Below are 27,829 nucleotides of genomic sequence, written 5' to 3' on the forward strand. Positions count from 1 at the left end.
CGGTGCCGCGCATGCGCGGCACGCGTAACGCCGTCGGGCAAGGCGCCCGGCGCCCTGCTGACGCTACAGGCGCGCGCGGCTCTGACGCGCCCTCGCGGAGCCGCCGGAAGCGCCGCCCGGAGCGGGGAGAGCTGGAAGCGGCGGCAGGTCAGTGCCGGCCCCGGGGAGCGGCGGCCGTGCCCGCCCTGCGGCGCCAGAGGGGCCCCGCCGGGGTCCCCCCCGCCATCCCGCGCCGTCCCGCAGCTAGCGGCCGTCCCGGGCGGGGGCTTACGCGGTGCCGCCAGGGGAAACGGCCGGGCGCCCCCTCCCCTGCTCCGCCTCCCGGGGGCCCCGCCGCGGTGGGCGGCGGGTACCTGCTGCCCGCGGAGGCCCCCGGCCCGGCGCTCCGTCCGTCCAGTTGTGTTGGGTGCCGCTGACGGGCTGGGCACGCCGGCACCGCACGCGGGGGTTCATGCTCCCCGCACGTTGTCCGGGTGGGCCGCAGCCCTGGGCCCCTGCTTCGCCTTTGGCTCCAAACCACCGTCTGGCTCTCCTTGTGTGGTGTTTGTGGGGGTTTTCTTGTTTGTTTTTTTAGGAGATACTGCTGAGCCCCTCAAATCTCTTGTCCTACAGGAACCTACACAACCGGACGTTTAAAACTCAACACATAAAAGCAGATAGGGAATAGGAAGCTGTGCAGATAGCATAAGGGGTTCTCTACTTCGCTTGGCCTTAAAGCTTGGTCTGCTACTATAGCCTAGGAATTCTGTGCAATTTTTAATTTGAAGGAAGCTGCAACATTATGGGAATCTGAGAAGTAACTGACATTGTAACAAATCTAGCTCATTCCTTTTTGCCAGGTTTGACCATTGGTTGACCCCATACAGTGAAACCATTCAGTTCTCCAGGTCAGCAAGATATTTTCTTTTTGTGCATTAGTTTTCTTCTGGCTTCACAAGCTTGCTGGTTCCCTGAGAAGCAGATGAACATCACGTCTCATAATGCACTAAGCTGTTAAATGGGTCCAGCTGTCAAACTTGTTTCATTACAAGTGACTCAGAATGAATAAGGAAGATCAGCATTCTGAAAAGGATGCTCAGCAGTGCACAGTTAAGGCGCATTTTCGTGAAATATAGGTGGTTTAGTATTTTTCAGCCATGAAAGTCATCCGCGCTGGCATCCTCTCACATCTGCTGGTTCAGTTGCTCATCGGATTTTTCCACTAGCTGGTTCAACTGATTAAACTGTTGAAAAACCTAATAAAAGGGCGGGGGGGAAGAAGGTATTTTTCTGCCTTTTAGTGATGTAAATTGGTGCACAGGCAGGTCTTGTGAGTGCCAGAGCTGGCATGGGAGAGGACAGAGCCATGTGCTTGGGAGAGGAGCAAATACCCTTCTGGCAGCAATAAGGGATGATGGGAGTTTCATTCCTACCTTCCACTTCCTTTAAGATAGTATTTACAGCTCCCTTTCACACAGGATGCTTTAGGGAATTCTTCTGAACCAGAAACCTCATGAATTAAAGCTAACCTAGTATCTTGTTATTTAGTTTCTCTGTTTCTTTATTGCTTACATCCACAGTATATACACTTGTTTGCTACACCCTGATGAACTGAAACTTTTCTGAACCTAATACTTTCGTAAATCTTTGTCTTCTCTCTGGAATTCCTGAAAGTAAGACAATACCACGCACATCATCTATCATGATGAGAAGTGTGGTGTTCCAGGTCTCATTGAATCTAGAATATGAAAAACAGTTACTGCCTTCTTCCTGTCAGAAACTTAACAAGGAATGCCGGGGTTAAGCCCACTGTACTTGAGTACAATCATGACTTCTTAGGCTTGATAGTTGTGAGAAACAGTCTTACTTTTTCCCTTTAAAAAAAAAAATCCAAAACTTTACCACTTCATTATATGACGGCCAATGCTGAGAAGTCTCCAAAATAATAGATGTGCTTCTGTTGGTATATGTTCAAATTGTAAGAGTTTCTGATGTCTGTGATTAAAATGTTCTAGCAGCTTCACATTACAATTGAGTCAATTTAACATCTTTGCCACCACTTGGGGAAAGCTCACTCTTCTACGTCCTTAGCCATGCTTCTCTCTGCTTTGCATAGGCTCTGGTCTGGTAGCATAAATGATTCAGTTCTTGAACTTTTCCCCCTTGCCCTCCCTCTAAAATACCTTAAATTTTTGGCATGTTAGTTTTTCACTTTTTATCAGCTTGATTCACCTTGCTGTATGAATAGGCGACTGGCAAAATTAGTGCAGAATGGGCGGGGGTTGTGGCTGAAGGCTAGGAAGGAAAAGAAAGACTTCTTTATGGGAGGGTATAATTTGACTTAAGCTGTAACAGGAAACTTGTACCTTCACTATTCTAGCCACCAAGATTGGCCTTCAGTAAATAGTGTGCTCCATTTTTGTCTACAGCTACAACTGTAAACAGTTTGCTAATGCTAGTGTGCATTTGAAGTACTTCTGCATATTACATCAGTTTGTATACATGCACATAGGTAGTCCTTTAACTTACTGACATCTTGCTATTGTTACATGAGGTTTAGATTATGAATGTGATTGAGAATTACATCCCGAGCCTGCATTGTTCAATTTCTGCCTTGCATGGTTAGGCCTTGTGGCCTTATCATGTGTGGTTTCATATACTTTTACTTGTGAAATTAGGTTAAAATGTCCTACTTTCAGCCAGACCCTTCAGCCTTTCTGTGTGCAGTGACAGCACAACTTTTCATCTTAAGAGAAGAAAACCCTTTGATAGCTGTGGCATCCTGGTTTCAGTTTATGGAATGCCAACAAGAAGGTAGGGATTGAGTGAAAGCAGATTGTTCTTTTCTCCTTTAATACTTCACGGCAGGTCTTGCAATGAAAATACACTATTTCTCATCAAGATGTAGTACAGGAGGAAGGCTGAGCAGCAGTGTTCCTGAAGTCTCCAGGGAATGGAATTCAGTAAGCTTTTGGTAAAATGCCAGAAGACTTTGGGTTTGCAACCGATGTGGGATAAAGGCAGTTCTGGATAATAGGGATATACTGCACAGATCATCCACTCACTACAGAAAAAGGCGAAAAAAAGCAGACTTGAAAATGGAAGATTCTGTGCCATTTTCCATTTTCTGGAAAGGACGAGTAGTGGCTGAGGTTGCGTTGTAGAGACATTTAAAATCTTGATGGCATGTTTTCCCACTGTAGTTCTGAAATTTGTGCCTTCCCTCCCTGTACTCAGGAAGATTCAGAATCGCTCCTCTCAGCTTAACCTCATCATCTTCTGGAAGACAGAATTTTAAATTTTATTAGAGTGAGAGACTACAAAACTAGGATCTGGTGTTTGCAAGTGAGTGCTGGAGTGGGATACAGTATACACTGGCTCCCAGAAGCCTGTTGTACTTTCCCACATTTACAGGTGAGAGACTGTTTTATCTGATTTTGATTTTTTCTGAAGAAACTGTCAGTGGTGTAAGCAAGTAATTCTTTTTGCCTTTTTAAAAAATCTTATGGCAGAAGCCTGCAGAAATGTTTTCCAAACACATCAGCAAAACCTGGTCTCCAAGATTTTAGTGAAAAAGAGCACTAACAATTCAAATTAGATGTGGGGAAAAATAGGAAGCACCTTTCCAAGTGTCAACAGTATGTCTGATAGACCTAGGTTCCCAGCCAGCCCTGCAGCTCCAAGTTTTCCTACAAAAGAGATCTACAGTGTTATAAAGGGTTTGCATGCACAAATGAGTCTGAAGAGTTCCCCGCTTCCTTTTTTAATATCCCGCTTTTAAAAATGTTTACCTTGTCAAATATATGAACAATGAGACTTAATGAATTTTTTTGAGGTAAAGTTACTAGTAGAATCAATATAAGCCTCAAAGTTACAAGTTAAAACAAGGTGATGTTCATTTGCAGTATTGGATAAAAATTCAGGTTTATTTACTGGCTGACTTAGTTTTCATAACTTGTAGTTCTAGTTTCATCTACGTTGTGGCTTCTAGGTATGACCTTTTTAGCACTTGTTATCTTTTATCTCAGCTTTAGTCAGGAAAAGCAGGAAGAACAACAGATCCAACATCCTTAGCACAATTCCTGTTAGAGTTCACAAAAAAATTCTTGAAATGTTTGTACATAGAGAAGAAGAGTTCAGTTACTTTGATGTTGCATCAGGAAAGTCCTGACCAGTGGAGATGTTTGCTCAGTTGAATTTCTGGCTTCTATATGGTCTTTGGTCCCATCATACTAAATGTTTTTTTGCAGTCACTTGCTCTGCTCTCCATTTCCTTTCTAACGTCTCTAGTTATGCTCAAGACCTATGCCTCACGCATTTCACTCAACCTGAGGTATGATCTCCATTTTGCAGACTGTACCCTGATTTTTCTTAACCCAACAAAACTGGTTGTATACTGTAACTTTAGGTCTTTCTTCCCAGTGTTGTCTTTTATAGCCACATCAATATTTATTCTTATGTTTAGAGAAATTTAAAAAAACCCACAACTGTCTATTTAGAGTTGCTGTCCTATTGTGAGAACATAGGACAGCAACCCTAAATATTCCTGCTATACCCATAATACTGAACTGTGTTCATGTAATTACGCAGAACAATTCCCCAACAGCTGTCTCTCTTATAAAGCCTATGTTTAGATTTTGAAATTTTTCATTTGGGTGTTTCTGAATATCATCCTGTCCAGTGTGCTTTATTATTGGTGCTCTAGGTGCTTACTGCATAGTGGTTTATCTTGGCCATTGTTTTTCTTTTGTTTTTTCCCTGACAATGTCCCTTGATGTTCATACATTATTAAGGTCAGTACAGACATTATTATGAAACAGATGCACGTCCATTAAAACCTTGTTAGGAGATGTTATCGTATTTCTTTGCACACGTAATTAATTCAGGTTTCACTTACTGCTTCAATGGAAGGTGAAATCACTGCTCAAGGATGCAATGGTAAAGTCCCATGCTTTTGAATTTTAAACTGATATTCTTGTGGCACTGGATTGCCATTTGTGAGCTGGTTCACTGTCTGTCTTGAGTAAGGATTTGGAGCTCATATGGTGTAGCCTGGGATTCTTCGTGGCAGGGTGGCCAGATGTCGGCTTCTCCTAGAGAAACAATTTGTTAGACCCTGGGCTGGCCAGTTCTGGCAGTGGTATGTGCTCTCTCTCATGCCTTTGTTCTGTATTACCTAACTTACATGAGAACGTGATTATCAAGAATGATGTTGCAAAATATGCCCTTCATCCGACTATACAGATCTTGTTTGAGCCCTTGTTGGCATTGGACCTCAACGTAGTATAAAAACCGGTGTTTGCTGAACATGTGCCCATGCTCGTTTTCAGAGCTAAGTTAGTTGTGTTCAGCATTGTTGACCTTCATGTAGCAAAGCTTGATGAGGGTATTCTTTGGTGGCTTGCCTTTTTTTTTTTTTTTTCCTTTTTAATCTGACACTAGGCAATTGGCTGTCTCGCCCAAAGGCTGTCTTCTGCAGGATTTAGAATTTAATCCTTGTTAATCAACTTTTTGAAGTGGAGATTAATGGGAAAGAATGGTTTGTGGTGTTTTCAGAATGCTTGTATTTCCATATATCCACATCTGGAAGAAAACCAGTGTTACACTCAAGATGCCCACCATTACCTGAGGATATAGAAGATTTGGACGTTAGTAAAAATCCCCAGTAGAGGAGAAGAAATAATTGTGTAAAAACTCCTGGTCCCACTAGACGAAAAAATTTTCTAGTGATTGACACTAAGAAATATTACTAAATCTGTAACTATTGCTGAAAACCAAGGGAAAAGTATATACTCTTAGAGGTGGTTTTATTTATTGGTCCCTTGTAGGTCTCAGTTTAAGCTGTTTGAGTGCATTATTCAGGAAATTGTACCTTAAATCTGTTTTGAAAGCGGCTGTGGAAATCTGCAGCTGTCTTCTCAATGAGATTCTTGCAGAGCAAATGCTTTCCATCAGCTCTCAGATGAGGTATCCAGAGTGAGATGTGCTTATTTAAAAACACTTTTCCTCTTTTTTTGTTAGAACTGATATTGTGAAGGTCACTGTGCCCACTGCAAGTTGCGTTGCCAAGTTTTTCTGCAAGGAATTTTTAGGGGACAGTGAATTGGTGAGGAGAGACATTTTGTTTGTTTGTTTTTGAGATCAGCACTTAAAAACCTTTTGACTTTAAAAATTTGACTTTTTAAATCTCTCCTGGGGTGCCAGGTTTTATTTAAAATTGGTCTTTACATTAATGCTATACTGTGCTTAAACTCTGAATAAGAGTTAATCAATTTGAATAAATAAAGGCTTCTGACCAGCTTCTGCATTAACATTGTTTTATAGTACCAGTATGTTGCTGACAGATTCAGTCAAAAGCAAGATTGATCTTTAAGTGACTGAAAGACTGTAAAAATACCAACAGAACGAAACTGATTATCAGGGACAATGTCCTGTGACGGTATTCAGATTGAGTCTGACTTAGAGATTCAAAAATACTGTATGGCTAACTCATGATGGGACATCCTTTATTGCTAACGCTTTTGCCTTTAACGCAAAGCTCTATAAAACTGTCCTTTGTGTGAGAATAAATCATTATGTATCTGGCATGCAAAAGAAAGCTAACTGACTCTAGAAGTACTTGTTTCACGGTTAATTCATGCCATGATAAACATATTTTAATTTAATTTCCTTGAAGGGAAGCTGGAGCTGGACATCCAGGCATTGTTTTCTGTAAGCTATTCTGAGCGTGCACACCAGCAGTCAACAGATGTTGTTCAGTTCATTTCAATTTGAGCACTGTGAATACCATTTGACCCTAAGTTAGAGAAAAAGAAAGCTCAGGCAGGGAAGCATTTTAAAAGAAAAGAATGAAAGTGGGTTTTTTTCATACCCAAAAGGCAGAAAGGACAGGACAATCTTAATTTACTTACTGTTAAGCTCCAGAATCCACAGCCTAATTGCTTTGCAGTTGCACTGGCCGTAACCCTTGAGAGGAACATAGCTGCTCGGTTGCAGAAGAGGGTGGGGTTGGAGAGAAGTAAAGCTTCAATGGGTAATGTTGCTTGAAGTTTTTTGGGAGGGCAGTGTTTCTCATACAAGAAAAAAAAATAATCCAAGCAGGCTACTGCGATAAATGGTCACAGATTTTTGAGTAGTCTTAGCTGATGGAAGTGAGTCATCAGCTGCTTAGTTACATGTAGAGTTTGGTGATTTCAGGGGGGTGTCTTAGTGTGGGGAGTATAGAAAAGTTCTGTAATAGTGTTTGTCAAAAAGGATATTATAGGTTTTATGATAGCAATGAAGAAAATAGGATACCCATCCAGATCCTTTCTTCTGCTGTCACTCTCCTCTTTCCTTTATTTGATACTTGAATGCTGGGGAGGTATGTATACAGTGTGTGAAACATCTAATGGAAGTGAAAATTGAGATTGGCAGAGTTTTACTATTTATGATATTAGTTCACAGATAAAAATTGTTTCGCAATGATGAACAAACAGAAGTTAAGGTGTGGGGTTTTTCTTCAGTTGAAGGAACCTTTTGCTTAAGAAATGGTTATTCATATCCTAAACCAGCATAGAAGTCTTATATTGAAAAAGACTATTCAAAGTTTTATTTGAAGTTAACTGGAAGTACAACCCCCTGAATGAGTATTTCAAAAGCTACACCTATAATACTTCATGCTTATCTTGAACCTTTCATACATAGAAATGCAAGTGCATTAGGAGTGGAGGGGAATTTTGTTATCACATACAGATGTATGGACTTGAAGGAGTGGAGGGAAAATGCGCAAAACCACCCTGTGAAATGATAGTAAACCTTTACTCAGTGCCTTATGGGGTTGCTTCCCTTTTTCTCTCCACTGGACAAAACTGGCTGCTTCAGAAGGGTCACTGCTGTTAGTTTTCTGCTGAGGTTTGATTTTTGACTATGTCTGCGGCAGGGGTGACAATATGAGGAATTCCTTACATGGTACGATCCTATATATGATCCCATGTATGTCACAGAAGCATGTAATTGTCATGACCATCCATACCATTTGACGTTAAGGTGAAGAAAAATGAAGTGAAAATACAGTATTTCTTAAGAAATTATTGTCTTGTCACAGACAGCACAGTAAGTCGTGATAAGTAACTCAAAAGACTTCAGGGAATACTTATTTCTTTTTAAACACATCATCTCTTCATGTTCACGAAGTCTTGATTTTTACTTCATTTATCGTGCTATATTATCCATGGGCTTCTAAGGCCTAAATGAAGGATCGGTCCTTTGGAAGGACCTATTTGCTCATCTAAGATCAAGGCTGAAGTAGTCTGTGATGTAGGAGTTGGTAGTGATAACAGTTTTCATGCTGCACATGGTTAACTAGGGTCTATTTATCAGAAAGTAAGGAAAAAGCCTATCTGTTCTCATTGTGCAGCTGGGAGCTTTTGCTTGAGTGCATACCAGTCTGTACTAGCAAGCTGTCCTCATATAATGTCTCTGCCCAGTGATGTCTGAGGAGTAGAAGCAGGCAGGGCTACTTATAATGTGATCAAGTGACATCAGCTGGGGCCATAAGGCTCCTCCACTCTCTTGGGCTGTCTTAGGACCTTTCTTGCTGTAGCCTTTTTCTGCTTCTCCCAAGCTACAAGTCTCAGCTGATCATGAAGCTGTCTACTGGAGCTCAGCTTCAAGACAGCTTTCTTATTCCGGCTCTCTTGGCTGTGACTGAGTAGAAATGAAATCTGCCGTATGTTATGGTACCAATTTCTTAAGTGCTTTTTTTAAGTTTTCCATCATTTTGTTATGAATGAGAGGTACCATTTCCTAATTCTACTTCCGTAGCATTGGCATTATTAACACCTTAAGGAGACAGTAGAGGGCTTGGGAAAGAGAAATGGAAAACACCCCATCCTTTTCTTAGCTCTAAGTGAGATAAATCAAAAATTCTGAAGTTAGAAGACAGCTAAGAATCCATCTGCTTTTTTTTCATTGCAGTATACATGAAGCTTGAGATCTGAACCTGCTATGACTGACCCAGACGTCCTCACTGAGGTCCCAGCAGCTCTCAAACGCCTTGCCAAATATGTGGTGCGTGGCTTTTATGGCATTGAACATGCTTTGGCTCTGGACATTCTCATCAGGAACCCCTGTGTGAAGGAAGAGGACATGTTAGAGCTCCTTAAGTTTGATAGGAAGCAGTTGCGGGCTGTCCTCAACACCCTCAAGGGTGACAAGTTCATCAAATGCAGGATGAGGGTAGAGACAGCTCCAGATGGCAAAACCACCCGTCATAACTACTACTTCATCAACTACCGCCTTCTGGTTAATGTGGTGAAGTACAAGCTGGACCACATGAGGAGGAGGATTGAGACGGATGAAAGAGACTCCACCAATCGCGCCTCTTTTAAATGCCCCATTTGCTTCAGCACTTTCACGGACTTGGAGGCCAACCAGCTGTTTGACCCCAGGACAGGTAAGAGTACAGGTAACGGAATGCTCTTGCTCTTGCTCTCTCCTTCGTCATGTAAGTGCTGGACTTTAAGGAAACAGACTCTTAGGCTAATTCTTTTGAGCCTGGCTATAGATAGGGGGCACTCTGTTTCTGCAGGTGGTAAATATTTGAGTAAAATACAAAAGTACTGTAAATTGTTGCTGTGACCTAAACAGTCATTTTGCTGCCCCACTGGGAGTTGTTTTGGTAATGGATGCAATAGTTCTTATATAGTCTGTACAATCAAATAGCAATGTTGGTAAAATGCTTGTACAAATGCTTGAGTGAAAAGCAGTAGAGAAATTGAGGTCTTATCACAATCAAATTCAAGGGTGAATAAGGCAGTCTGTCCTTGTTGGAAGCTGGCAGCTTTTCAGTATAACCTGGTCTTGCCTGTAAATTGTATGACTTACTAGTAGTTTGCAGAGAGGGCATACATATAGTTGACTTTGGTATGCAAAAGTTTTGATTTAGAGATGGTCATGCAAGGAGTGAGTTGTTGCTGTTTAATTTTCTTCTACCCAGTTCATTTTACTGCACAACCTTGCTTCCCCAATGTAAAGCAGTCTCCTGAAAATTACAGACTTTCTGTGGTTGGGAATAAACAAGATTCTTTTTCAAGTGTGTGTCTCAGTGGAGGTGCGTATCTCATGCATATGAAATAAGAATCTTTTCTGGGTGTCATTGTCTACAGGGGCAGTCCATATACTTTGTGTCTTCTATGCTTCTGTGCCAGGGAAGAAAAGGAAGAACACCTGCACCTGATGAGATCTTATTTTGCTAGTCTAACCTAGGATTATTTTGGGGGGAAGGCAGGGAGCAGGGGTTGGGTGTTAGACTTCCACCTTCTGAATTAGTTTCTTTACTTTTTAGTTTTTCCCTCTGAATTCTTTGTCCTGATCTTGCTTTTTCCAGAAAAATAAAAAGAGCAGAAGTCAAGAGAGCTCTCAGAAGCATTGGAATGTGGTGCTTTGTGTCAGTTATTATAGTGAGAAACTGTAAAAATTCATTGTTTAGTGGTCTTGAAGCTTTTAATCTAGGATTATATCAGGTGTCTAATCTGCTTTGGAGAAGGGCAAACACCCAACAAATGTTTAGCCTATCATTTTCCCTCTTTCTTCCCTCCAAAGATCAAGAGCTGTGAAACTCCTTTTATTTGAACAACCATGAAAATGATATTTAGTACTAGAGAAGCAGAATCCACTAAGTCAAATAACGATCATTGCTCTAATTCAGCGCAGCTCCCCAAGCAGAAGTTGCGCCTGCATGGAGCACCGAAAGCAGCAGTGCCAGCACAGATTTTTCTGTGCTCACCACTGAGTATAGAAACTACACATGCTCTCTATGGTAATGGTCATCTGTGGCAGCTACAGTCATGGGTGTTGGGCTGAAGGGGAATAGTGCTTTTGCAGTTTGCTTCAGTAAGGAGAAAGTAGAGAACCTGTGCAGAGAACAAACATAGTTGGGAGTGTGAGACACTCGTCCCAAGGGGACCTGTAACACTTTGCAGGTGAATCCTCCCAGCCTATGTGGGCGGTGAGTTCCCAGAGCAAAGAACTGGCTGTTGAGGAGATGCAGAAGACAATAACGCTGGGATTCGGCTTTGACAGCAAGGCCTGTGCTCCAGGAACTGATGAGGTCAACCGAGGGTTTGCCTGCAGTACAGGCACTGGCTGCCTTCACAATGCAAAATCATTCACTGGCACAGGGAGTGTTTTGCAGTTTTGCTGATGGAAGAAAGGTTGAGTGCTGTTTTCCCAGCAATTCCCAGCAGTTGGTGTCTGTCAGTATTAATGCAAGTAACAAGATAGCCAGTTTACCTTCACTTACTTTCAATAAGAAAATACCTGTCTAGAATTTATGTATATTATTTCTCGTTATGTAACTTTTAATTCAATGATAGCTTCATCTAGATAGTGCATGATGATACTGTTGTTTCTCAAGAGCTTTTACATGAAATACCAGTTTGGATAGGGCTCTCCAGTTACTGTTTAAGAAGGGCTCATACTGTCTCTAAACCATGAGATAGCTGCTTGTTTCCATTTCAGGTAAATAAGTGGGCAATCTTGCTTATTTTTTAGTGAGAATGGCTGCTTTATATTGCAGTGGATTGTGTTGTCTGCATATGTGTCCTGCTCCTTTGGAATTCTGTATTAGAAAAGAACTGAGACGCCTTTGGGTCTCTCACAGAGGGAGCTCATGAGGACAAGGCATGTAGAGGAACAAGGTTGATTAGACGGTGAATACCCATCCTTTTCCAAGCGTGTCTTTAGGCCTTATCAGCGCTATACATAAACCTCTCCCACTCATTAAAAATCATGGCAGTACGACATGCTGAAGGGTAGCTGAAAGCCACATGAATTTCACTCACTGTTGACCTGAGCTGCTGCTGAACTGCAGCCATGTTGATAACATTTTCTGAATTAAAAGGCCTGTAGGGCCAAAGTTTGTTAGTCCATGGAGCCAGCAGAGCATGGAAGGCATCCTCTGCACTAGTCTAGACCAAGCTGCGATCTGTTGTTAAAAGACATCCTGTTGCACTATCTGCTTCTTGGCTTCTTGTCCTTGTCACTCAGAGCTGGGGGTGGTTTAGATGTCCTATGTTTACTTCTGCTTCACTTTCTTCTTCCCTAGTTAAAACTCAAATGCAAACTCTGAGCAATTGTTGTAGAGTGAAAGTAGGGTTAGAAGAGGAGGTTATTGCTTTTGCCCATCGTTATCAGTGATGGTGATATCAGTGGAGGTTTCCAGAATCTCTCCATGCCTGTAGTTGTGCTATCAAAATTTATGAATTAAGAGTGCTTGTGAAGAGCCTGTCCATAAGTTGGATCTGTAGTGCTCTTTAATTTTTACCGCAGCATCTGTGTCTGTGTCTCGACTTCAGCAGAAGTCTGTTTCTTATAGGTTAGCAGCTGTCAAATGCAGGCTTTTTCAGCTCTGTGCTTTACTCCATTTGTGAATAATTTTGAAATAAATTGAGGTGTTTATTTTTTCATCAGAAGATGTGATTATTGATGTTTTTGGAAGGTGGAAATGTGTCTGCTGAAAGAAAATAATTGATAGTAACAAGGATACGTTTTCAGGGCACATAGGTATAGATGTGCTTTGGTTGCTGTTCATCAAATTTATTTGGAAAAATATTTTTGAACACAGCAGCAAGTTTGTCACTAAGGAAATTTTAAATGTAGTTTTAAAATGGTATAAATGTTACTTTGAGAGTGTGATCTCTCTGTTTTTAAAAGTATTATATGATTTTTCTCCATCCCTTTTTCTGCCATTAAACATCTCAATCCAAAAAAGCTCCAAAAACTTACTTACTGTCAAAGGTTGAACAAATATTGTCTGGTACTTGTAGGAAGTACAAGAACAGGAATCGTGCAGTGTTAAAGAAACTGTCAGATGGTGAAAGTCAAGGTGACAAAAGAACGAGAGTTTTGCTGCTGCTTCAACTCACAAAGGGATCTTTTGAAAAGAAAAGAAACACATGTTGTGTTGGAGGAGTCACTTAGTTGTATGACGAGTGAGTGCCTGCCAGCTCTAAGCACGGCATGCCCAGGTCATGAGTTTTAGTCCCATCTGCTCTAAATGAAGAGCTTGAACAGATCTCCAGATATCACACTTTATCCTCAGTGGCAGTTTTTACTGTTGCCTCCAGAGAAGCAGTATCAGTAACTTCTGCTTTTAGAGGCGAGCAGCTTGGACACAGCATGCTTTTATTTTGCAAAAGTTTGCTGTGGAGACTTGTAGCAAAGCTAAGAAGAACTTTCTGATTCAAGAGGTCGCAGATTTGCAGTTTGCCTATTGACCTGGCAGTGCCTTTCACAGGAATTGGTGCAGGCTGGGTTGTTACACTGAGTGGATAGTTCGTATTCACTTCTGTGAGTGTTTTGAGATCTACTGAAAGAAAAACAGTAATGCTGTATGAATGAAAAGTGTTACTTCTAGCCTTGTGTTTCAGATGGGATGACTGACAAAGGATTTTAGTTTTCCTAGAAGATCCTAATATCAGCACTTGAAATACAGATCATTGCCTTTCACTTGTGCCATTGTCTGCTGTCTACCTGTGCTCTGATATTTCATCACTCTTTGTTCTGCATCTGAGCAATTGCATGCAGCTGCCGTTGTGATGAAGCCTCACCCAGGTGGAAAGCTGCAGCCATTCCCTTAAACAAGGTAAGGGCTGTCTCTTGAGGCCAGGATGTACAAGAAAGAGTTTAATTGAGTAGCAGTAAGAAAAGCTGGATGTTAAATGCATACTGTGAATAACACTTCTGAGCTCTGTTTATTTCCAGACCTGGGCTGGCAGTGGACACTGACATAAGGGACACTGCGTTTTCAATTGTTTCACCTAGAGATAGGATGTTACTTCATCAGGCTCTTACACAGGCCTATGGGAAGAATTTTATTCTCTGTGCTTTTAAATGTAAAACCTACAGAAATTTGGTTTCTGTAGGCCAATTCCTGAAATTGCAGAGCAATCTAAACAACTTGATACCGTCTTGTGGATTGGATTTTTAAAAAAAAATTCTTGGAGAATTAAATATGCGTAAGTCTGTTCTGCGGTGTGTGGGGGGAAGGACAGGAGGAGCTGCATTGTCTCACCCAGTAGAGGGAGCTGTCTTTTCTCTATACATACAGCTTGGGTTGATTAATTTATTGAATGTCACAAAACTGGAAATTATGTTCATAGATATGTGTTCTGTAGTGTGATTAATTGGATCTGGTTGGGGAAGGTCTCTCTGATGTATCCTATTCTCATACCCTAATCATATTTGTAAATCTAGTGTAGTGTTGGAGTTGACTGTCAAATTCAAGGTCAATTTGGAAGAAAGTATGTGACTAGAAACTGCAAAAGGGAGAGTGGGATTGAAGTGAAGGAGTGACAGAAATGAGATCCTGCAGCGCATCACACTGTTATTCAGCCCTGGATTTCCTTAGGTATTCTAAATACCAAACTGTATCAGGATATGCACAAGCGTAGCAGGTGAATTTGATGTTAGAAGGAAAATATAGGGCTAGATGAAGTAGTTTGTTTTCTTCTACCTTTGCAATATAATTTTTATCCAGTCTTGTGTTTCTTTCACTTCTGTTACTGTGAAGAAAAATCTTGATGTTAACAGTAAATTGTAATTACAGTTGGTCTCTCTTACATACATTTATACATTAAGTGTCCTCACCATAACATTCAGTTAGATAAGATATGAATAATAGTGGAAAGAAAAGGATGGAAGATGAGCGGGTAACGTGAATCAGGAAGATGATGCTGTTGGGATGTTCTTAATTGCAGTTGTAATCACTGGAGTCTTTTGTTGTTATTGGAAATCATAGCAGCTAATTACTTGTCTACTCTTTGCCCTCCCACAGTTTACTCTTGGTTTGGTGAATGATTTTGGATATAGCTATCTTACTGTTCCTGAAGATGCACTGTAATAGTAACATACTGTGTATCTGGATCCCTTTCTTATTCTGTGTGCTGATAAGAAATTTAATTTGGGAAGAACAGATTGAAGGTGGCAATATCAGTTTTATAGAAGGGAAGACAACACCTTGAATTTCATTTTAACCCCACTTGTTCTACTGTCAGCCTCTTGCATATCATTTGTGTACTTCATAACAGAATTGTGCATAACGTGTTCAGAGGCTCATTTTCTGTCCCTGTCACAAGGCACCTTATATCACATTCAGGCAGCCTGTATGCAGCTGAGCATTTGTATGGTTTGGGCCCTATTACTGAGATTAGAAATTTGACTAGTCTTTGATTTTTTGCTTTGGTCTTATGTGTTGACTTCTAGAGCTATTGCCTTTTCTTCTGAGTGCTCGGCTTTTCACTTCATCCTCAGTGAGCTATTCGAACACATCTGTCTTGTTTTGAATTTCCACTTCCTCAGGCAAGTTCTACACTAGCTTCAAATCTTCCTCATCTGATGCAAATTACTTTTCAGCCTATCCTATCTATTTTGTTAATTTTTTCTTATGCTTCCCCTTCTCCCTGTTTTTTTGCCTTGCGGAGCTCTTGTGTCCATTTCTGGTACATCTCTTTTTGTGTTCTGTCCCTTCCAGCTATTAGGAAAAATAAATCACTTAGAGCTATTTATTCTATGTATTCACAGTATGTAGTCAATCCTATTTGATCTTTATGCTGTTGATTCTTGTCCTTTGGCTTCAGTGATTTTCAGAACAGGCATTCTGGATGGCTTTGTCTACCACGTACTGCTGTGCATGTGCTATATGATATTACTACTACAACAATTCACAGCTTTTTACCAGCCAAAATCAGGACTTAAAAAGTCTTTTTGTAAATTGGCATACCAGCAACTTCCCTTGAAAAAGAAAGGATTCAGAGCAGTTCCGTTTTGAACAACTTCAAGTTCTGTGAAGATTTTGTTGTTGTTGTTAGCTTTCCAAGTGTATGTAAACCCATCAGTGTGATTTTTCTTGACTTTACAGGCACATTTTGTTTGTCTGTGCTGCCACTGAGAGCTTTTGGCAAACACCAACAGAAGGAAACTGCCCATGCTCTGCTTAGTTTCTCTGTTCCTATTCAAATTTCTGGCAAAAGCTCCAAGAGTATTCCTGTCAGCTTTACTCTGCTGCAGCTTGATAAGGCCTGGAGCCACAGGGAAGGGAAAACTGAGTTTTTCTAAAAGTAAGAATACTGTTTAGAATGACTTAAAAGGGATGTGTAGGTTACACTGTAACTTGAACTCATTCCCTGTGGGTTGTGCATCCTGTCTGAAAGATAACCATCTAGTCTAACCACAAATCTCTCAGCTTAGTGGGGAAATAGGTGAAGGTAGTGTTAGAGCCTGTGCTATGCAGAACATCAGAGCAGAGGATTATAAGTCACTGGAGTAACTCAGAAGAGCTGTTGCCTGTAGAATTGTTGTGGTTTAACCCCAGCTGGCAATTAAGCACCATGCAGCTGCTTGCTCACAACCCCCCACTCCCCCAGTGGGATGGGGGAGAGAATTGGCGGGGCGGGGGGGGAAGGTAAAACTCATGGGTTGAGATAAAGACAGTTTAATAGGACAGAAAAGGAAGGGAAAATAATAATAATAATAGAATATACAAAACAAGTGATGCACAATACAGTTGCTCACCACCTGCTGACCGATGCTCAGCCAACCCCTGAGCCGCAGTGCCCCCCGGCCAACTCCCACTCAGTTTATATAGTAGACATGACATAATATGGTATGGAATACCCCTTTGGCTTGTTTGGGTCAGCTGTCCTTGCTGTGTCCCCTCCCAGTTTCTTGTGCACTCCCAGCCCCTGCTGGCAAGGCAGTATGAAAAGCGGAAAAGTCCTTGACTTAGTATAAACACTGCTTAGCAACAACTAAAACATCAGTGTGTTATCAACATTATTCTCATCCTAAATCCAAAACACAGCACTATACCAGCTACTAAGAAGAAAATTAACTTTATTCCAGCCGAAACCAGGACAAGAGTGCTGGCTGGTCACTTCCCTGTATTCCACATTGACCTCTGGCTGGTGTGCTGTGTCTCTTAGATAAAAAAAAAAAGTATCTGATAAATGCATGCCCTGACTTATGGTATTGCTACCATTTTTTTTGTCTGCAAAGGACATTTTATTATTAGAAGTGCAGGAAATAATTGCCCTTCAAGTAAAGGTTATCACTTTAACTTCTCTGTTGGCTTTGCAAATTGAAATAGATAACAGCAAGAAGATCTCTGTAAAATCTGTGAATATTGCTAAGCCATTTCCAGTGATGAAAGCTGGACGGCAGCATTTCTGTCTTTTACTTTAGTACCTTGCTGTTCTTTTGAAACTGCATCCTTGGTAATACCATCTGCAAAGTGTGTCATCCTTTTAGGCATGAGTATCTGTAAGTTGCATCAGGAGCTCATGGAGAATCCTGTTACTTGTGTTGCAGTCTCTCTGCTGTTGGATGCAATTCGAGGGTATAGTATGTTGGCTCAGTTGGTATTTTGGCGTAGTCTTCTTGGTTGAAGTTTAAAAAAAAAAAAAATTTCTTTAATTCCTAATGAGCTTCCTTTGGATATTCCCTCTGTCCAGTTGCGTCTTCTGTTTACTGTCTGGCTTAATTTATCCACAGTAGGACAGAAGGAAGAACTCTGTCAGCTCAGAGCTGCTGAGGTTGTGCATATGAGCTGGAGCAGAAATAGCTCTTACTGAGAAGGGGAAAGGATTCGTCTCTTCTTTTCCAATTTTATATTGAATACATATTAAATCATCTGGCACTTCTGAACGATCAATAATTTGATGTGTCTCATGCAGTCCATTTTTTGAATGTTTAGTTTACCTTTTCAAGAGAAATGTCTTTGCTCAAAAATTCTGTTACAGTATTTTTAATTTAGTTGGGCTAAAAATGGTCTACACGCTGAGATGAATGAGCAACTCAGTGTTCCTCTAGATAATATAAAGTGGTTCTGAAGGTGCTGCTTTTTTTTTTTTTCTTTTTAAGACATTAAATGTTAAATTGCTCCCATTCTCTAATTGCAAACACAGGTCAGCAGGAAGGGGAAACTGTAGCAAGAAATGTAGATTAATGTTGTTGTTGTGAAATGTAGAAGCAAATTCGGTTGATATCTTTTGAATTTTCTGGAGTTTGCTACCTAAACTATGCCCAAGAAATAAATACACATAGGCAATTCCACATATACATTGGAGGCTGTGATCAAGTTGCTATTTCACAACTGAGTTACAGCACTGCTATGCCCTTAGAGCACCTTGTATGCCTCATTCTCCACTGATAACCTGCGGTAGCCCCCAGCAGAACTTATTAGCTTGTATCCCATACAGTGCTCTAAAGAAATGTATTTTAAACTGCTTACTGGGCCCTTGGACTGTCTTTGTATAGCTGTACTTGGTCCTTGGCCAGAAAAAGCTAGTGTCTTTTTGTTTTTCAAATTAAGATCAGAGTAATACGGCATGGTGTGTTTTCTCCCAAAGTGCTATCAGGGTAGAAGTTAGAGGCCCCAGTGTGTCCATCCTGTACTGAAGTACATCTTCCAGTGCACACTGCAGGTCAGGCATGATGCTGATGCATTGTCAGTGTTGCCTGACGGGTGGTGAGATGGCATAGTAATACTATAATTATGGTGGTCAAAAATGGTAAGTCATGATGAAGTAACAGTGAAATGTGATAGGCATCTGTATGAATCCTTCACGAGTCTGTAAGTCTTGTGAGACTGGTGGTAACAGGGGCTTTACCATTAAATTCTTCATTAGGTAGATTCGATCAGCTTTACTTCAACTATTCACAAGTTCTAGAGGGTGAATTGGAAAGGCAAAGTATCTGTGGTCATCTGGTATGTCTTCAAGAGGAAGTATTTTACTTAAGGAATATTTCTTTTCCCCCTGTTTTCTGCATGTACCTCTCAGATGCACCAGAGATGTGTCTCTCTTTTTGCTGCGTGGAGGCACACAGCAGAAACTTCTTGCCCGTCTGAAGGAGTCTTTTGGGAGCCCTGACCAAAATGTGATTTAAACAAGTAGATGTAGAAGTCTTGAAAACATTACTAAGCTGTACACAAACTCTAGAAGACAAATGAAAGGTGCCCAGAATGGTTTGCTGAAGCCAGTTCCATGGTTAGAGTTCTGACTTCCTGGGTTTGAGTGTTTGGAACTTTATAGTATTTTTTTGAGGATGAAAAGTAGGTCCTCTACAGACAGAAGTAGAAGATGTAACAACTTGCAAGGTAAGACTTTATACCGTACCTTGCAAGGTAAAGTGTTCCAAGTTCAGCTGCTTCTTGTTAAAGGAAGATGCCTTTTTTTAGGTGGACCTAATTTTCAGTGTGTCTAGTGAAGTAATCTTCTGTTCTTTGATCTTTTTTTTGATGCCTGAATTTGAGAATAACCTGATGAAAAGTGGTTATGGCACAAGAGTGAAATCTCTTACTCTTGAGGGATGGGAAAACAAGGGAAGAGAGTCTTTCTCTTGCCAGTGTGGTAAAGTGCTTTTAGGTGGTGTGGGTGGTTGTTTTTGGGGGTGGGGTGTGCATTTTTGTTTTGGGATTTTTTTGGTGGGTTGGTTTTGGGGGTGGTTTTGGTTTTGTTGTTTTTGGTTTTTTTTTTTTTTTTTCCATTTAGCTTTTCACACTTTAAAGACATGAATGCATTGTCATGTGTTGAAAAGAAGGTCAAAGTTGGTCCCTATTGCCACTTAATTCTGTGCTCAAGAGGTGTACATTTGAACCTTGATCTGTGAGTTTGGACAAACATCCTTTTCCACTAATCTGTTACATTGTCTGAAAAACTAACAACTTCCCCTCTGGCAGCATTCAAGCTGTTCTTTGTGTTATCATGTCAGTTCAGACTGGTTTCCCAGCTTACCAAGAAATATCAATTGTATGAATGAGTGAGAAACATGGGGTTTCTATAGTGAGCGGATCAATTGTGCTGCAGGGGCTCCAATGAGGATGGTTTCTGCTAGCCAGTTTTCACAATAGCCGAGTATTGTGAGGATGAAGTTGCTTGCAGGAGCATGCCAAGTGAAACTGCAGTGGGTGCCCTAATGGAAATGCTTGATAGCTGGCAGTAACGCCATCCCCCTACATGCCAAACATATACTTTTTGCAGTTGCCATCCACACATGCCCTGCCAGTGCACAAAATCTGCTTTCTTTCATTTACGAGAATAAGAACTATTTGTGTCCCCGCCAGAGTCAATGTGGTTCTTAAATGTGGTGGATGCGTTTGAGGTTACCAACAGCAATCTCGAATTCAAAGCAATATTGAAGTTCATTTTAATAGCAAGTTACTGGTTCCTTCTATCTTGTGTGACATTTTGGGGCAAGAAGTTTGACAGCTGGTTTTCCAAGAGTGGCCAACTGCTGTGAAGCTGTGTGCACATCAGTGTTGTAGATAAAGGTAATGTCAGTATAGTATATGGAGGAATGTAGGCACAGCATTTGCGAGACTTGTCCAGAGATTTGAGTGGATTACAAAGTTAGGAAGGGAAGCAAATGTTCTTTGTTTCTGTTAGCCTTCTGTTGAGCTACAAGAGAGCTTGATCTTCCACTGTGTCTGAAGCTATTGCATGTTTCAAAAAGGTTAGGTGTGTGAATTGGAATATTGTCTCAGAAACACTATTTCTGAACCTGGACACATGGCCTACGAGGCAGCCAACTCAAGGGCTCTATACTTGGGTTCTACTTAAACGTGGCCTGATATGCATGCTTTGTGGCAAAGTGACTCTTGAAAAAAGATGGCAGGAGGAACACAGGTGCGAATTCTTCTAGAGAGTCCTTCCTTGCCCACAGACTGTATGCTGGTTGTCATTGCTTTCTTTAATCAGAAGTGCAGACAGCCTGGTGTGTATCTAAAACTTGCACAACTGAAATGGAGAACCCACAGTATATGCCAGTGTTGAACAGATTTGTATTTAAAATTTTTGAAGGGACAAAAATGTTCCACAAGCAGTAGTGCTCGTTCTGTTTCTTGCTAACCATGTTTTCTGAGGAATACGTGCAATTGGGAATGCATGTAGATAAAATATTCATTGCTTTCTTTTTTTTTTCTTGACTCCCATTACAAAGTAAAGCCAAAAATAAGGTAAGGTTTGTATTGTTAAGCATGCTGCTAATCAGTTATCAGCTATGAACCTTAAAATTTGCCTGAATTTGTTGAAAGTTTGATATTAGAGTCTGTAAGTTCTTACTGATACTAACCTATCATTGTGGAATAGTCTAAAATTCTTAATTTCTGTTCCTAAAATAGAGAAAAAAACTCCTCTGAACTCCACTTCCATCAGTATAGAGTTGCTCATAAATATGTATTTTCACTGTATTTTTCAGTCTTGCTTTAACCATTCTAGTGATTCAATATAGCCCCCATCACTGTAGAAGATTTTATCTGGACAACTTTGTCCTGTTGCACAAAACTTTCATCTTTCACTTTTGGAAGTAACTATCTTTCTCTCTGCATCATCCCCCACAACTGTGGGCTGAAATTGAACCAAAAGAACAAAACTATGCTAGGAGTCTTCATATTGACACTTCCTTGCTGCCTGGGAGGGTCAGGTTCAGTATCTTCTTTTCTCCTGTCATATATTAGATTATTGGTCTGTGTGCTGCTTACTCATTCTAATTGTACTCCTCCTTTTTAATTAAAATGCTATTCCCCTGCCCATTCTCGCCAAAAAGGGACAGAGGAAGAATTTTTCTGTTAATAACACAAAAAGAAGCATTTGGGCTGAATGTTTATTCTGTTAAGGTCACAACAGGTAACAGAAATGGTTAATATATGAAGAAATGCTATCGAGCCATATTGGCTATGCAGATAAGAGAATTAACAATTTTGCTGCTGGAGGATCTAGCTTTTTTGCCATCTAGAGGTAACAAGCTTTTTTGCTCGAAAAATGTGAGATTTGGGGAGGAGGAAAGAGGAATATGAAAATGGAGAGATTAGAGGATTGCAAGTGCAAGACAATATTAATTTTAGAAGATAAGTGAACAGTCCACTGTTCACTGCTCTACCTAACAGAGGAAACAATAGCAAGAGGCATGAAACGTACTTGGTGAAGATTTGCATTTCAAAAGGATTGGCAAGGCTTTTAATTCCCTCTACCAGGGATGGCCAGGAAGGGCATTTCGTCAGAACGCAGCATCCTGTCTTCAATGATTAAAGGAAATCTGGGTGTAGGAAGGAAATAGGCAGCTGCTTTGGCAGAACAGGAGAAAGCTCAATAATACAAAATTGCTCTGATAATGCCAGTCTAAAATTGCATCATGGAATAATTTTCCCTCTTTGCAGTCAAAAATTTTCTTCCTCCTGGGCTGTTTAATAGTTTTATTCTTACTCTCCTGCTTGTTCCTGGGGACTTAACTGTGGCTAATACAAGTTCTTTGATTGTGCTTACAGCTGGAGCTCAGGCAGGCTGTCTCTTCTGGATTACCTTTGCTGTTAGTCTGAAATGGTATGATCCCGCTTACTGAGTTCAGGCTGAGAAAAAGGGTTAAACCACCCTGCTTCTGAAAACAATCTTATTGACAAGTAGATAAATGCATTTAGCAGTTTTACTGCACGGCTTGAGTATATAAACTCTAACGTCTGTGATTATGGGAATACTTGAACAGTGTAGTTTTAAGTTGCAAAGAGAAGATTAGCAATTTCTGAATGTAATTCACTGGAGTTGAGAGAAGAGACACCTGCTTTTTAATTTCCATAATAATTGCACTGAGCTGGTGAAACTGATTTAAAAAGGGGTTTGCTTGTCTACCCTCAAGCCTAAAAAGAAGCAGATGTAGGATCTTGCAGTGAGTGGAGGACAAGGATGTAACTTGACCATAAAAGACAAAGGATTAGGTGATTTGTGATGCTTCACTCAAGCTGAAATGGAGAGATGGCAGTCTCGGTGGTTCTCCCTGCTTTGTGAACAAGATCACAGGAATGTATGATTATTGTTGGGAACAGACCACATCAATTTTAAAAACAAACAAACAAAACCTCACATTTTTTTAATAAGATAAGTCAGTAACAGTCATAATTAAATTGGCTGATATGTATGTGTGTATAAAAATATTGATGTAAAATCTTAAAAATGTCAGAGAAGCTGATGAAGGAAGAGGAAATAATCCTCACCTGCTGTATGTGATGTTATATCAGCTAAAACTTTGGGCTGGTTCTGTGCTTGACTTGATCCTTTTTGGGATTTTAAAGTATTTAACTCGAGGAGATCTGTGTGTGCTCAACACACAGTTGAGCTGCTTACTGTCACCCAACTATTTTTATGTGATAACTGAACATTGGGTGTTCAGACTGGAATGTTTTTGCTGAGGAATGAGTTCCTCAGTCCCGCCTGTTTACCAGGGTCTTGCCACTGGTAAATGCCTTGGTGCTTCATCTTAATCTGCCTGGAGCTGAAAGTTAATGACCCACAAAAGCAGTAACTTGTAAAGCAGACAGGAACTTGCTGCTTTCAAGCAATGAAGGCTGCTGTGCTCCTCAGCAGTTTAATATTTGCTTCCAAAATGTAATCCTAATCTTCATCTGAATCTGTAGTATATATTCAGGAATTTGAGTGTTAAGGATTTGACACCTTGTGTGTTGTCAAGACTGTGGTGGTTATAGTCTAATGCAGGGACAAACAGCTTCAGTTGTGGAACCAGAGAAGATGTGGCTAAGCCTGAGCTTAACCAATGCCCACATCAGCATGCAACTTTTGGATCCTCCTAAATGTTCCTTGGGTGACTCTGTCATTTAGATACCACAGCAGAAACTTGCAGGTTGACATACTGGGCATGAGCTCCAGAGATCCCCCTTCTACCACATACTCATATGGCTTTATGACTTACTACTTAGGTTCTCAGTCTTCAAAATGGGAAATGTATAACACCTTTTCTTCACACTTGCTTGATTTGTCTGGTTTGACCGACAGCTTTAGAAGCAGAATTTTTCTTACCAAGTATTTTTTGCAGGTCTCCAATTCTATGCAACTCTGAGCCTCTATATCCCTCGTGAGTAGGACTGATGCCTCAGAAATACCAGTGAGTCTCTGCTAGTCTTCAGCACTGTTCCAGAATTTAATCTTTATACTTTACATTTAACTAGAAGACAAAATTATAAACAAGTGCTTACAAATTTCTGAGGTTTTTCTGTCTTTCTCTCTTCTCTTGGATTTAAAGAAACTTTATTATCTTTGGCAAAAATGAATCTTTTGTACCCTGCTTCTCCCTCTTCAGAGTACAGGTGATGAGTTATATCACAAATTCAAGTTCATTGGTGCACTGCTACTCTTCCACCTGTGAAGGAAAGGAATAAGAGCTTGTTTCTCTTAACCCCTTTTTATTTGAATTTTGATTTATTAGCTCACATATCAAATCTTGTAAAATACACGTTAAATCTGTGCACAATGCATTTCTAACAGCAAGATGGCAATTCACCTTGGAATTGTGCCAATTCCGCTTGGTCTGATAGAAGCATTTGTGGTACCAAGCATGAGTGTGTACTTAAGGAGAGGGAAAGCAAAAGCAAGTAAACAGCACGGCAGGCCTTCTATTTGAAACTCCCTGTGAGAGCTGAGAGATTTGCAATTAATGTCCATATGTTTGTTTATAATCAGTTTTGAAAGGAGCATTAAGACCCTGTAAGCTTCTGAATGCTGAGAGACAGGAAATCGGTTTTGGAAATCTGTGTCTGAGAATTCATTTATGTAGTTGTTTCTTTCTTCTCAGATCACTGCCTGTATCAGAATTTGTGCGACAAAAAATTTCAAATATGCATTTGCTGATCTTTTTTTTTGAAGGCTATATAAAGTCACTTTCTTTAATTTAATGGCAGTGTTTGCTTACAGGTATGCTATACAATTTCTCAGTGTCAAAACATTGATTCCTCAACTTGTGATGACTCTTCATTTAGGAACTGCTGTCAGCTGTGAGGCAAAATCCATTAATATATTTTGTGATATGCTTTTTCTTTTCAGGTTATAGCAGTTAAAGCTTGGAGTTGGTATGTTACTCAGAAGTTATCTTGTTCGAGAATATCCCTAGTGGTATAGTCTCAAGCATAGGCACTCACTTTGCTCGTGTCTGTGTAGGTCCTTGTAAGTGCCTCAATATTGCAGTGTCTGAACAGTGATATGACATTGTTTTCATACCTATTCTACCAATCCAAAGGTGCCTTTATAAGGCTTGCAACCGTCTTCTGTAGGCAGTATAGAAAGTAAAGTGCTGGTATGGGTGAATAATACAAAAAGCGTGATGTTTTGGACTTCAGTAAACATCATCTTGTTGACTGCTGACAATTTCTGTAGTTTATAAAGACAGTTTTTCATTCCAATTGTGTCTTCTACCAAGGATTTGCCGCCTTTTCCAATTTTGTCTCATTAGTACATTGTGTATGCATATACAATTCTACAATCAAAATCTTTAGTAGAAAGTGTGAAATAGAAGTGAACCAGGATAGACCCTTGAAATGCCCTCTAAGGCTGACAGTGAACCATGATTTTTTTTTCTAAAAGTGTTGTTCTCCACCAGTTATGCAATCATTTACTGATGAATTTATCTGGACTATGTTTCTTTAGTTTGCTGATGAGCATACAAAACAGTTGAACATCCTCCCCCCAATCAAAATAGATTGCTCCCCATTTTTCCCATTATCCTTTAGCTTCTCCAAAACTAAACACTGGGCTCACTTTTTTTTCCCCTGTAATAACTCGTATTCCTGCTCAATTCCTTCCATATGAGTAAATTCTCTTCCAACATCCAGTTTTCCTTGAGTGTGTTACGAAGTGTAATCCCTAACAAAATGAGCTGTGAGTCTCAACTCTCCTCCACCCTTCCACAAATGCTGAATGCCAGTCGCAGGGCTTGCTGCTGTCATAGTTGTTTTTCTCTGCATTAGCTCAAGGTAAATGCTGTTCCTCGCCGGGGTGCAAGAGATGACGTCCTTGGGAGTAGGAAGGAGGAGAAAAGGCCATCTGCAGCAGTCTCCCAAGTGGGGTGCATTACAAAACAATCCATTGGGGTGTATGAAGAAAATATTTTTTGTACCATTATTAAAATAACTTGTAAACCAGTTTTTCATCTATATCTCATCCTATTTCTATTTTTGTGTATGTTTTATAATGTACATAACATTATTACAGTAGCACATGTATGTAATTTATAAGTAAATAACCTTATATTGAGGGGGTGTGCTCAAAAATTTTTTACTGATGGGGTGTGCAATCAAAAAAGTTTGGATCTGGAGCTTCAAATTTCTTCCCTTCCCTTCCAAAGATAACTTCCAGTCCCTTGCCCAGTGTCAGTATCTTTGTTTGGAATTTTTTTTTTTTTAATCCAGAGCATTATCATTTTGTTATTTAAGGGTTAAATCAGACTCTGGATTTGTTTATAAATTTGAAAGGCAGTGTTTTGTGCTCTTTAGAAGACTTGCATGGATTTTAACAAAGTACCTTGATCTCTTGCTGACTGCTTTTGTCAAAAATCTGAATGTTTCTTCTTCCTTCCACTGAAATCTTTTGTCTGTCTTTCCTTGACCCTGAAGTAAATCCTTTATAAGTACTGAATACTTTGTTGTGAAATGGAGAGATTTCTCTTGCATCTTTGACCTGTATCGCGGTGTTTTTGTGAATCTGTTTGGATGTGCATCAGGCAGACAATGAACAGATTAAATGGGGATGGCTGTGACTTTTACATGATGAACTAGCTGAAACTAGGTGAAAGGTAGTCCTTGGAGCACACAGAAGAGGATGCTGCTACCTTTGTAGTGCTGTTCTTCATCTTGTGCCCAAGGAGAATTGAGAGTATTCTGGTTTGGGATTGCAGTGATAACAAGTGATTGCTTTTGTGCCCGCTTCCCGTTAAAAGCTCTGCTTTTCTTAGTGCAGCAAGTGATCGGTGCAGGTGCCAGCAGAGCGAGGGTCTGTGGTTTGGGGTTTTGCTTTTGTTTTTATTCTCTGTTCGCCTTATTTAGTCATAGCTCTAAGGCAAAACATCCCTTGGTCCCTATGTATTCAAATGGAACCAGAACAAATTGCTTCATTCCCTAGATTATTGTGAATGAGGCAAAATTAATTTGAAAATATTTAGGAAAGTCAGAGTTTTTTGTTAAAAGGAAAGCTGATGCAAAAGTGATAGAGAGGATCTTGGATTGTGTAAATGAGGAAAGACCCTTGATCTGAGTGGGAAGAGAAATTTTTGATGGAAACTTGCTCTGTAAAAAAGTATATTTAATACAAGAATAGAGGAGTACTCAGAATACTGTTTCTGTTAGATTTTTCAAAAATGTGTACATTTCAGGAGGCAAGGCAGAGCAGAGGAGAAAATTTATTGACATCAGACTCTAGAAGTTACTGCAGTGATGGACATGAAAGATCTAAACAGAACAGTACCGGAGCTTTCTGGCTTTGAAAAAGAGTGAACAACTGATACTCAAACATCAGTAAATTAGCAGTGCTAAGGTAGATTTGCAACCTTTTCTTCTGTACGTATGCATCTGACACAATATGCAAATGCCTTTTCTTCTCAAAACAAATGTAATATATTGTCTTTCTGCAAATGAGTTTACTACCTTGTATGATGTATCAGACAGTGTACGCTTGCACTAAACTGTATTTTCGTGTGTAATATTAAAATATGCTGGGACTTACTGGCAGCAAAATTAATTTATTAAAAAGAACTAATAATTTTGTGAGTAATATTCTTCTCTAATGGCGATAACGGACAGTGTTACAGTGAGGTCTTGTGAAGTTACATACATATGTAAACATGAGTTGCGTGGATATGTGTATGATGTGTTCCTGATTACAAACAACTTTGTGACAAACCTAGGAAGAGACTCTGAGTTCAGACTTCCAAACTCTCATCCTCAGAGAAAACCTGAAAGGCTGGGTATTGTTATTTTCTTTCTCAAGTCACAGTTTGAAACTGCAAAACCTTTCATCTGCCTGTGCTGCAAAATATCAAA

General features: G+C 40.2%; 1 protein-coding gene across 1 annotated transcript in view; it reads left to right on the forward strand.

Annotated features, from left to right (window-relative positions):
- Positions 1 to 83: 83 nt before the first annotated feature.
- The window catches only part of GTF2E1 (general transcription factor IIE subunit 1), a 55,607-nt gene continuing 27,861 nt past the window's right edge, over positions 84 to 27,829 (forward strand). Inside the window, exons 1-2 of the mRNA XM_050915036.1 lie at positions 84 to 147; positions 8,938 to 9,415. Of these exons, the coding sequence (XP_050770993.1) occupies positions 8,968 to 9,415 (448 nt within the window). The 5' untranslated portion in view covers positions 84 to 147; positions 8,938 to 8,967. The remainder of the gene's footprint in view (positions 148 to 8,937; positions 9,416 to 27,829) is intronic.

This window comes from Gymnogyps californianus, chromosome 1 (genome assembly GCF_018139145.2).
Source record: "Gymnogyps californianus isolate 813 chromosome 1, ASM1813914v2, whole genome shotgun sequence".
Classification (NCBI taxonomy): Eukaryota; Metazoa; Chordata; class Aves; order Accipitriformes; family Cathartidae; genus Gymnogyps; species Gymnogyps californianus.